Source organism: Vipera ursinii, assembly GCF_947247035.1.
Source record: "Vipera ursinii genome assembly, chromosome: 6".
In the NCBI taxonomy this organism is placed as follows: domain Eukaryota; kingdom Metazoa; phylum Chordata; class Lepidosauria; order Squamata; family Viperidae; genus Vipera; species Vipera ursinii.
In genome coordinates, this window is record NC_139515.1 from 57198724 (window position 1) to 57211725 (window position 13002).

A 13002-nucleotide genomic window follows, 5' to 3' on the forward strand; every position below is an offset into this window, starting at 1 on the left:
TGGGTTGAAACAGAGATAAGAGAATTTTCTGGAAGAAGGTTGATTGGGCAATTATAAATGCAGAGAAAATGGAGGCAAGAAAAGTGAATGGGCCCATGTAGAAAGGAGAGGGGAGTAGATTGTGGAGATTGAGAAATGGAAAAAAGAGTAAGGAAGGGAAACTGGATGTAGAAGAACATTAAAAGCAAGATGGATAGTATGAGGGCATGGAGTATAAAGTGAGTGAAAAGATTCAAAAGGACAGCCCTTTGTTTGAAACTGTGCCAGGTGAGGTCTTAGAGAAAAAAAAGACTGCTGGTGTTATTAATGGAGATACAGTTTGGAGTCTAGTGGGGCTGTTTGTGAATTGCTGCTGCTACCACTGCCAACATTTTATTACACATCAGCTGATTCTCAAAGCTCTTAAAAGGTCTTCTCAGAATCTGACATCTGTGTTTGTCACTGACAACCTCTTGGTTACTTCCAGGAAGACATTCAGTAAAGGGAGTAACGGTAGTCAGGGAATTAGTGGGGCAGTTCCTGTACTCCAGAACTGGAAGCAAGAAGTAGAAGTGGATAAGAATTGTTTTTACAAGTCACTCAAAATCCAAGGTAATGAACTTGTCTGTGGGGAGGGGAAAATACAGAATTGAAGAGGTCTGATGGCTGAATTAGAGTCTGTGGTGGATCAGACTGGGAGAAATGCTGATCTTATGAGGGGCAGTAGTAGACTTTCCCCCCTAGAATGATAATCCTGGGAAACCTATTTTTTACATAAATAAGAGCAGTATATAGGGAGCGGGGAAGGTTAGAGGGGCTGTAATGGACTGCATGCTCAGGTATGGATGACTGAAATGGGTCTGTATACTGACTTTGCCAAAGCAAATACTGGATGAAATTCAAAGAGGGAAGAAATGGGATGTTTGTCATTCTCCTGAACTGTTGGGAGAGTGAATGCAGACAGAAAAGTGGTGAAAGAGGAGGGTGAAGCATAGCAGGTAGAAGAGGTGGAAGACACAAAATATGCCTGTCAAAACATAGAATATGAGCAGAAATTACAGTGCTTCAGCTGGCTAGATCTTATGCCATGAAGGGCTTTACAGAGGAAAACCAGCACACCAGCTACCACAAATGATGGTGCATTTGTAACTGTACTAAGTGTTTTTTTGTTGTTAATTTTCTGTTATTAATTTAGAAGCCATTCAGAATCTTCATAAATGGAACTGTATATACTGTAAACTGATGTCACAAATACATAAATCCTGTACTTGGGCAGTATTTGTTAAATTACCATTGAAGATTATTTATCGTATGGCACATTCACATCACAGTTTGATAAAAATATAAAATATGAAATAAAAAATCTAAAATACAGATAGTCCTCAACTTCTGACCACAGTTGAGCCCAAAATCTCTGTTATTGAGACATTTGTTAAATGAGTTTTGTTAAGTGAATCACCACAATTGTTAAAATACTAATATGGTTGTTAAGTGAATCTGGCTTCCCCATTGACTTTGCTTGACAGAAGGTTACAAAAGGTGATCACATGACCTTGGGACACATCAACAGTCATAAGTATGAACCAGTTGCCAAACATCTGGATTTCGATCATGAGACCATGGGGATGCTACAACGGTCATAAGTGTGAAAATTGGTCATAAGTAACTTTTTTCAGTGTTGTTGTAACTTTGAATGGTCACTAAATGAACTGTTGTAAGTTGAGGACTACCTGTACTATAAATAGCCAGATTGCAGGTCTAGTTTTTTTGCTTCAATTGTTGCTGCCAGGAAATCAACAAAGACCATTGAAGAAAATATGAAATACAAATATATTAATAGACTATTTTCCTAAAAAGGTGTGTTGGAATTTGCATCTCATTTCATGCTGTCTAAATTCAAGGTCTACTAAGGATTGGCTTAATGCCACAGAAAATAGAGTATTTTGCAAATTAAAAGAAAAATGGGAAGCAACTCACATTTTGACCACCTTTTGTAGATTTCCACTTTCAAATCGTGCTTCAAAGATCAAAGTATTATCCCAGTCATTCCATGATTGAGGAAGCACTTGCTTTGAAGGGAAACTTCCCCCTATTCGAGAATATCTAAAGTTGGAATCCTTATCGGCTGTTGAGAGGAACAGAATATAGTTAATTTTCAGTAGCAGATTATTGGTAAAGAAACATTTTCTTTAATTTATTTCATTGGCTACGAAAAGGCATTTGACTCAGTATTTTAGCAAGCAATAATTAATGCATTGCTCAACCAAGGCATAGACATTGCTTACATAAACTTACTGCAATCAATATATGAAAAAAACAAGATACATGCTTGGCATTACAAGACAAGATGGAAAGACCTGCACATGGATTAGAGAACAAACGAAAGTATACAATATCATCAAGAGAGTAAAAGAACTGCAATGGAAATGGGTTGGTCACACAGCAAGAAGAATGGATGGCAGGTGGACCAAGACACATAGAATTGATTTTACTTGATAAAAAGCATCCACGAAAGATACCTAAAACAAGATGGATTAACAACATCAGCAAGTATTGCAGGCTCAAAGAAAGCTCAGGACTGTATTGGTTGGAAGCATACAGAAAAGGGCTTCATCCTGCAGTGGATAGGCAATGGCTAAAATGATGATGAAATGAATATAAATATAATATACACACACACACTATATATATATATATATATATATATATATATATATATATATATATATATATAGTATACATGTGTATATGTATTTCTTTGTGTGTGTCCATATGAAGCAGAGATAATTTTCAAATGATTGTGCTAAATGATATCTTTCTAGTTCTCAGTCTTCAGGTATATGATTAAAACTTTGATAGGGATATTTCAAATATATCCCCACAGAGTATATGAGAAACTCTCTCACCATTCAGTTCCTTCCCTCAACATAATCTGGATGTGTAGCTCAACTTCTACAATTCTTAGCAATGGGTATACTGTCTGGGTAATGTTGAACTGAAGTACATACTGTTGAGAGCACTTAGTTGTTGAAAAGTGTTAACCACTTTACAGAATGCTTGATGACTTAAGCTAGCTCCAGTATTTATTCTCCTTTTAAATTCTGCACACCTTTCTGGGATTACAGTATATCAAAAGATTTCATATTAAATAATTGTGGTTAAAGACAACAAATAATTGTGGTTAAAGACAATAATAACAATTTAGTATCTGAAGATTCTCACAGCAGTTGTGCTATACACAATAAAATGCATGCCATTCTGTAAATCTACACTATTACAATATAAAACAAGATAAACAATCAAGCTGAAATTAAAAAGAACTGATTTGTAAATGAGCCAAATGAAAGCGGCAAAAAACTTTCATTTCTGCAAAAACAAAAAAGAACTTAAAATTCCACATCCTTCAATACAAAAAGATTTACAAAAAGTTAAAAAGATTACAATACCAATTCCTTCAGAGAAAGTGATTTGACTGAAAACGTTGGAAGGTTTTAGAGCTAATTATTTTTATTCAGTGTGTTCTTAAGTCTAAGTGCAGTATAAGGCAGACCAATGTAATAAAACACAATGTAAGCCAGTATCAGCAATAAGGTGCTATAGTTATTAATATAAGAAACTTCCTAATACTGGCACAATGTTAATATCATATTATTATTTGGAATAATGACAAGGAAAGTCTTCTAGATTAATAAAGGTCCTGCAAGGAAAAAAAAACTTCAAGAAATCGGGTTCTAGACATACAGTAATTCAATGGGCAATAGAAGATAGACAGGAAAAGCTAAGGAGATTTTTCACTGCATTCAATAGAAAATGCAATTTTCCTTTCCAAGCCAAGTGCTTAAAAAGAAAACATTTGAATGATTAAAGCAGAATCTTGTTTATCAAACTGATTAGCATCCTTAGCCATTATTTTATAAGGCATGTCTTCACTACTACTCTTTTATTTTTTTCATCCTTCAAAAGTCTAAAAGTTAAAATCATTTCAGTGATGCAATAAGAACGATGACAGAAAGGTAGATGTAGCCAAGAGACATAAGAGAGTACTATCCTGGTGATGCTTAAAAATGTGAAGGGGGAAAGAGAGGGGGGGAGGGAAGGAAAGGGAATGGAGCCACAGTTCTGATTGGATTAAATTCTTAAGGAGATAACAGAGTATGAATTATTTTCAAAAACACTGATCCTATTTCTTGGCAAAATAAAACTTTTTAAAAATTAGTAATCTGTTACATTAACTAAAAGGATAACCAAAGAAAAGAACCAACTCTGGCAGAAAGAAAATTAATTTATTAAACTGATATACTTCAAAAGAATTGTGGGATAGATTATGGAAAATGCTATGAATTGTACATTTAGTATTACAAAGATTATGGTGCTAAAATTTAGGATTCTATTTTTACAAAACTGGAATTCTAGAGTTTTTTGTATTAAATTTGCATGTAGAATTCCATTTTAAAATTATTTTGTACAATAAAATGTAAATAATTAAGTTATATGTGTGTTCTCAATAAAATTTGGTCAGACCTTCATCTGCTAAATACACAACAGCACCTTCCCCTGGATCTGGACACGGAGGTTCGATCTCTAAACCTGTGGGATTGTAGAGAAGCTCCGGATGGGATGGAATCCATTCTGCAAAGAGAAAGAAAGAAAATAACTTTAAAATAATGCATTAAAAACAAAAACAAAAATATATTTTAAGGTGCAAAGAAGAATATTTTTATCCCTGCTTATAAGATGATTAGCTTTTTTAAAATGAAAAAAAATATATCGATGACGCTTCATTTTATCTTTTCAAAAACATAAATTGATTGATTTTGCTCAGTGGTGAGATTCTTAGCATTGCCAGTAATCCAAACACAAGCTGTCAACACTGAAATCTGTGCAGTAGCCTGCTAATTTATTATTTCTCTTCTTAGTAATCACCTATACTGCACTTGGAATCCAAAGAACTAATATTTATTTATTTATTTATTTATTTATTTATTTATTTATTTATTTATTTATTTTATTTTATTTTATTTAATTTGTATACCGCCCTTCTCCCGAAGGACTCAGGGCGGTGAACAGGGCCATAAATACCAAAATAACCAAAATACAAAATTAAACCCAAATTAAACCCAAATGTAAAAATAAATTATATTAAAACAATAATTAAAACCCAAACCCATCAGACCAGGCTGGCTTGTTCAAACAAATAGGTTTTTAGATCACGTTGGAAGGAGTGAAGGTCGGGAGCCATCCGGAGCTCAACCGGTAAATGGTTCCAAAGGTCAGGTGCACCCACAGAGAACGCCCTCCCCCTGGGAGCCACCAGACGGCATTCTCCGACCGGTGGCACCCTAAGGAGGCCCTCTCTGTGGGAGCGCACTGGGCGGAGGGAAGTTGATGCCGGCCGCAGGTGCTCCCTAAGGCATTCCGGACCCATGCCATGTAGGGCTTTGTAGGTCATTACCAGTATCTTGAATCTCACCCGGAAGGTAACCGGAAGACAATGCAGTTCATGGAGCAGAGGTGTAATATGGGAGTATCGGGAGACCGATAATATGTATAACTTTGCAACTACAACCTTCTTTTATTTACTTCTTATTATGGTTTCATTATTACTTTAATCTGTACTTTATAAGTAGCTTTAATCAGGGCTTTGTCATAGAATGCCCAGAATGGAGTTCCAGCACCTTTTTTGGATGAAACCTTGTAGGGTAGGCAAAGTGGGCTGTGACGTGTGTGAGTTCTGGCACCTTTTTTTTATACAAAAAAAGCACTGGCTTTAATATATTTTAATCAATTATTTTAATTATATTCCCATTCAGAATTTGTAATAGAATTTATAGAAATTTTTAAAACCACAACAAAATATAAGTACTATATATTGAAACTTGTATAAAATTTTATACAGTACATGTACATTTGTTATTTTTCTTTTTCTTTTAAACTTTTTGTTTTATTAAATTAAAACCACTTTTTAAACCAGCAAATGTCCAACAACAACAACAATAAAGTTGGAAGGGACCCTAGAGGTCTTCCAGCCCAACCCTCTGCTCAGGCAGGAAACCCTATACCATTTCGGACAAATGACTGTGTTTCTTCTTGTACTACAAAAATGGAAATATACTTTATAAAGTGAGCAACAGAATTTTACTGAGCAGCTATGATATAATTCTTAAGTTAGGTAAGATTCTTTCTTATATTGTTAACTAGTTATATAGTAACATCAGTGCTGACACTTTATTAGAAATAGGAAGACAACATTTGTAAAAATAATTATAGGAACCAGGTGAGCAGCATGTTGGCCTAAAGGTGAAGATGCTTGCTTCCTACTAGGAAGGTTGAGAGTTCAATCCTAGATAGCAGCTGATTATTATCTCTCAGGCCACAAAGAGAAAATATCTGCTGCGAACTCCACATAGGCGCCAGGAAGGGCATCTGGCCAGCAAATGCTTAGTTCCATTCAGCTGCACTGACTTTACCCAGAATCAAGGGTTTACAGGGTTGTAAAAAGAAAATATATATATAAGAACAAGGTAATCAGTTAAAAAATCAAGAGTACATCAGCAAGTGTACATCAGCAAGTCCCTGTATTTGTATCGGTAGAATAGTCTATCAAGCCACATGAGCTTCTAAACTGAGTGACTTCGTTACAATAAAAATATGGTAACATAAAAACTGATATACATTCTTCCTATGTTGTATGTGGGGTTGCCACAATTGGTAGGTTTATATAGCCTATCTTCAAGTTATTCAGTTTTATTTAAATAGTAGAAGACTGCTTTTGCCAGAAGGTATCATCACAGGAACTCAAGACTTTATTAGAAAAAAACCCTGCACAATTCTTTTTGTTAAGGTCCTATACAACCTGGAGCAAATAGAAATTTCTTTCCAACACAATTTCTAGTGAGTAGATGGACACTTCCATATTGTTTAGTTGGCAATATAAGGTTTTGCCACTAATTTCTTCAGTGCAGAAAAATTCCCTATCTACAGTCCTGAAATTTCCTGGTGTTCACAATCAAAATACTCAACAGATTCTGAATCTTCTTAGCTTCTCAAGCTCATTTGTCAAGGTTGGCTAAAAGCTACTATCTATTTTTGAATTTGGCCTATAATCATAACAAAAATGGAGATTCACAAAAGCAGACAAGTCTTCAAAATAAAAGGGCAGGATTGTCATCTCAAGAGTGTTAAATTAATTTTTCCCACTTGCTGTATATGAAATTAAATTAAAAGTAGATATCCAAAACAAAGTATTCATGTAGTATTCTGTTTTGCCAAGGTCAGTTCCCTTTGTAGAATAGGCCTTCTACCTGAGATGGTAAAGCTAAAACTATGGCATTACATTCTATCTCTCTATCTTTATATCTTAGTCACCCATTGGACCAAATGCTTAAGAAAGTCCTCAGAGCAAGGAAATTAAGGTTGGTGATCACAGAAAATGCTCGTGTCATCATGAAGTCTCTGCTGTTATCTACTGCAGTGCTTTAAACCCATCTGCACGTCTAACTTCAATGTTTCAAACTACATTGGAATTAATTCCAAGAAATGTCAAGTTGATCAAATCACAGAGCAATAACACATTCATGAAGATATAATTGGATTATCTAAACAGGCACAATTGCAATCCTATCCTCTTCCAACTAGTATGGAAGTGTAACAGGATGGGATTGCTCTACTGAAAGAAAAAGATATACAATTTTTGAAAATCTAGGCTTGATATTGTTGAATAGTCAATTGTTAAAACTATTCATTTTCTTTAATATGCATTTGTTTACATTTAAATCTGAAAGCCGAATTAACTGCATCAATGAAAAGTGATGAATCAAGGAAAAATATTTAAGTGGTTGCAGCAAATCACCAAGTGCCTTATTGGAAATAATATTTCTCTGTGAAAAATGTCACATTAGAAAAGTCTAAAATATTATTTACCAATATGCTTAATTTTTTCTCTGATAACTTCACACTGATGTGGCCAGCGTACTAAGTGCAGATCTCCTGCAGGAGAAAGCCCATATAAATCTCGTGGTTCACGAAGTCGTGGTACCCATTTTCCAGAGTTATATTCCAATAAAATCTGTGTTGTCCGTGGCAAAAGTTGATCACAAAAAGAATCTGTAAGACAAATGTGTGCATATGTTGATCACCGATCACTTTTGACCTTGATGCTTCAATAACCTCCCCTCTGAAATCATGGATGGTAAATTTAAACAAATGCCCATTTTCTGAAGTACAGATTTTTCAAAGAATTGTGTTCTCACACTTAAGGTAAAGGTAAAGGTTCCTCCGCACATGTGTGCTATTCGTTTCCAACTCACACTTAACCCAACCCTTAATAAATAGGTTTATTAATAAGTAGAAATAAATTGATCTGACTAATGGAATTTTAAAAAATTCTTAAAACTTAAGTGCCCCCAAATCACTTATATGATTGTTAAATACTATAAACCTCCTCCACATTCAGATCCAACAAAAGAAGTAAATCATTCACTGTGATTTTGTGGCAGATCATATTTGATTTTTAGGATCTGATCTTAGGCAGTAATAAATACTTCTTTTGTTAGTTTTAAGAGTTTTTGATCCTGGAATTATATTGTTCAAACAAATCAAGAACCTTATCATCTCTATATCCCAAATAAAAATATTATTTATGACTGTGGCATACTGCAAGCTTTGCAAAAACTGTAAACTAGCCCAAAATGGCAACAGAGACTGTTCCACAGAACAAATTTATTTCATAAGACTTGGCTTTGAGTAAAGGGTTAGACATTTATATGGTATCATCTAGTTTGATGTGGGTATATTTGAAAGAATCCATAGTTTGGTTATAATTGCAGTGGCAATGGAAAATAAAAATGTGCAACATTTTGAATCAATATAAGTAGGGGAAGATATTCTGCGATGTAATATGAATAAATGAATGAGAAGAAGATCTAATGCCGAATTTTGAACTATTATTTGGAACATTCAAAGACCCAAACAAGAATAGTTCTGAATGTGGAAAAAAATAGAATTAATTTCTGATGGAAATTAAATCAAAATTGAAATGTGGAAAAGAAAACTAAGTTAGGAACCATGATCAGATTGAATGGAATTAAAAGTCATAAACTGAAATGATAGAATGTTGGAAAGAGCATTTTGGGAGGGACGGGGTGTGGGGGAGGTGCTGCAAGCCATTTTCTTTTATTTTTTAGCACATCACTGAGAAATGTAGTAATATGTAGTTGTTGCAAGGAATAAATGTTTGCTGAATGAAGTAGAACAAGCTTCCATTCACAGTCCACTGGAAATTGGATATGTCATAAAAATCAACAGTAAGTTAATGCAATAGGAACAATATGCTCAATAAATATAAATAACAAAATAAGAACAGATAGATTCAGGAGCAAATGGAAGCAAAATGAATATGTAATTAGTATGAAATAATTATGCTGAGATAGTTGGGTCATAAAGAGAGAATAAACCAAGTTGGAAAACAAATATTTACAGAGTTAATGAATTAAGAGAAGGGGACAACCAAGGACTTTCATCATTAAATGGGGCTGATGAGTTCCTGAAAAACTGAGAGGGAAGAAATTTAAAGAAGACAAGACAATGCATAAAAAAGATGGACACAGTCAAAGCAGGAATACTTTGTAAGGCTTGAAAAGTATGGGGAGACAGCAAATATTATTGTATAAACTAGAATTAGTTATATTGTCTTATCATCTTGTGTCTTTAACATACATGGATTACACTTTCTTAATTCCTTTTCCAGGCTACTAGTTAAAATTCCAGTATGATGGGCATATAGATATGTATTTGTATGTTATTTATTAGTATAAGAGATAATTTATTAACAAAAAAAGTGAACACAATTTCTTCAGATATGTTCCAATATAGTTAGAAGGCATTATGTATGCCAACCTTTTGCTACAGCTGCATGGCAATTAATTTTTAATGTTACCCATATGTACCCTCAGTTCACAAGAAATAGAAATATTCAGACCTGCGACAAATGCACACTGCTCAAGATCTTCTGTTACGTATGGGATAAAAGATTCCTCATCCTAAAATACAAATAAAATAAAAGAGAAAATGTGATTCTTGCAAAATGAAAATTAACAATCTGGTAAAAATAACTATTAATAGAAAATTCATGCTTAATTTTTAATTTTGCAGGACAAAATTAAAAGAAATAATGAGGTGAAAAAAAAGATCCTGGGCTTTGGAATACAATACAGAAAATATGCATATTGTTAAAGGTAAAGGTTCCCCTGCACATGCGTGCTAGTCGTTTCTGACTCTAGGGGCCAGTGCTCATCTCCGTTTCAAAGCTGAAGAGCCAGTGCTTGTCCGAGGACGCCTCCGTGGTCATGTGGCCGGCATGACTAGACACCAAAGGCACACGGAACGCTGTTACCTTCCCACAGCAGTGGTCCCTATTTTTCTACTTGCATTTTTACATGCTTTTGAACTGCTAGGTTGGCAGAAGCTGGGACGAGTAACAGGCACTCACTCTGTTACGCGGCACTGGGGATTTGACCCGCCAAACTGCCGACCTTCTGATTGACAAGCTCAGCGTCCTAACCCACTGAGCCACCGCGTCCCATATATGCATATTGTTAGGCATCCTGAATTACCAGGATGATCTGTCCTACAGCATCAAATAGGGTGAGTGTGCTTCTCTTAAATGTTGCCATCTAGTGGGATCTCAGACACATGTTTTTCAGGATAGCCCCAACCCTTTTGAAAAATCTCCCCTTCAAGATTCAGAGGGCTCCCACCTTATTAGTTTTCTGGAGAGTGATAAAGATTTAGTTCTTTACCAAGGCATTGGGCTAGGATGGAAGTGAAACCAGCAAATATAAATATAAATGTAAAGTTGTTTGGATGCTGTGGCATATAAGTATATTGTGGGACTGTTATAGAAATGTATTGCTATATTAGCTATATCTTTTGAGTGTCATTGTGAGCTGCCTGGGATTATTGTGCATAAAGAGATCATATAAGTTTCCTAAATAAATAAATACAGGTTAATCCCACTGTAATTTGGTAAAGAGCACAGCATAGATTGCTAGAGATCAAAGCAGAGAGTAATACTTAATTCAAACTATTCACATCTTTTAGTTATATAAAAGATTCCTATCACAATTCCTATCACAGTAGTTTGAGCATCTCACAGGGGGAAGAACTAATTCAACACATATTATTTGATAAGGCAAGATTATTGTGAATAAAGATTTCTGCTTCTGAGGTACTATATTTGAGGCTTCCTACACATAGATTTTGTCCATCTGATACAAAGAGCTTAGAGGACTTGTTAAGGTTACCTTCTTAGATGTCAGGAGGTTGTAGGTCTGGAGGCAGATCTTTTCAGTACCAGCTCCTTCATCTGCAACATTTTATCACTTGGGTTGAAGAAGACTATTGATATTATGGCCCACTAATGGGGCCATAAAGATGATTCTTCTTGTATAGTATTTAGAACACATTTCAAGTAAGTGCTCAGGTCTGGTCTGCTAAGGCAGTGGCCCCCAACCCCCGGTCCGTAGACTGGTACCAAGCTACGACATGCCAGCAACCATCCACACAGACAAGCAAAGCCCCATCCATGGGATGCAGGCAGCACACAAAACCGTGCACTCTCCAGTCTGCAGAAAAATCTTTCTCCATGGAACCAGTCCCTGGTGCCCAAAAATTTGGGGACCTCTATGCTAAGGAATTTTTATAAATTTGCATTGTAATTATTATATCATTGCTTTATTGTTTTGTTGTTTCTATTAGATCGTGAGCTACCCTTAGTCTTGGATAGAGGTGGCATAAAAATGATGGTAATAAAGAAGTAAAATGAATAGATTCTATTTTCTGCTAAAGTTATTAAGCACAAGGAAATGTGTTAATTATTTATGGAAAACTATTCTGTGCCTGGATATGTGGCATTTGGATAGGAGGATTAGCAGGTTTGGATTTTTTTAAAAAATATTGGATGTAAAAAATGTAATGTGGAGAAAATACTGCACAGATAATGCAAGGAAGTGCATACTGTATATTTAAATAATTGTTATGGTATCTACTGCCTAGACAATTTAAATGCATATGAGGAAATATACAAGTAGGAGAGGAATAGTGATCTACTATATGTTCACTTTGACAAATAAATGGACTATACAGTATACAGTAGCTTAGAATCAGCTATGTTTGAAGTGCATACAAGCCCAGTTATTAATTAATTAAATGTTAGAAGAATATAAAAAACTGAAGGTTTAAACATACTGAGTTGTAATTTTCACTGGTTAACTGTTCTATGTACTGCTTGTCCTTATTTGAATCTTCGGACATAATCTTCTGAAACCAGGCCCTTTTCTTTTCCTCCACAGACTGAAACATAATCAAAATTATTATATGAACACTGCAAATACACAACCGCCTTTGTTAATATTTCTAAAAATGTGTTAGTCAAGCTATTGAAAACTTTCAGTATAGTATAACATATTTTAAAAACACAAATAAATTAAAAATCAATGATTAAAATTACAGTTTAAAGAAGCAACAATTAAAATACCATTGAAACAGACTAATTAAAAGCACTACATATCAGATGAAGTTCTAGAAAATTAAAAAGCTCTAGGGCTAGGCTGAAACACTAACTCAACAGGTGCTGAAGTGGACATTTCTGGAAACAGTATTCCTTATCTTGGAATATCTATTTAAAATGACCTATCCCTGAGTAGGCACCTGAGACATTGTGAGTAGGGCTTTATTCTATGATCTCAGGACTTAAAATAGGGATACATGTATCCATAAAAACAGAAAAGTATGACACAATGATTGCCTCATCCATACCACTTTTGCTGTCTGGCAAAATTTCTTAAAATCTGCTATATAATACTTTAAAAACTTAACCTTTAAATACATTTGTAAAGAAAAAGCTAGTAATTTCCATTGCCTTCCAGTAATGTTATCCTTCCACAGCAAAACATTAATCAAGAATAATGATCCATTGAAGGTGCAACTGACTAGAAAGTCTAAGGACTTAGTGCTGCCAGTCTTGTG

General features: G+C 34.8%; 1 protein-coding gene across 1 annotated transcript in view; it reads right to left on the bottom strand.

Moving 5' to 3' along the window:
- The window catches only part of AGBL3 (AGBL carboxypeptidase 3), a gene marked incomplete at both ends in the record, with an annotated part of 46802 nt that extends 34514 nt beyond the window's left edge, over positions 1 to 12288 (bottom strand). Inside the window, 5 exons of the mRNA XM_083366741.1 lie at positions 1957 to 2104; positions 4501 to 4608; positions 7900 to 8082; positions 9956 to 10016; positions 12223 to 12288. Coding sequence (XP_083222867.1) covers positions 1957 to 2104; positions 4501 to 4608; positions 7900 to 8082; positions 9956 to 10016; positions 12223 to 12288 — 566 coding nt within the window. The remainder of the gene's footprint in view (positions 1 to 1956; positions 2105 to 4500; positions 4609 to 7899; positions 8083 to 9955; positions 10017 to 12222) is intronic.
- Positions 12289 to 13002: the final 714 nt, after the last annotated feature.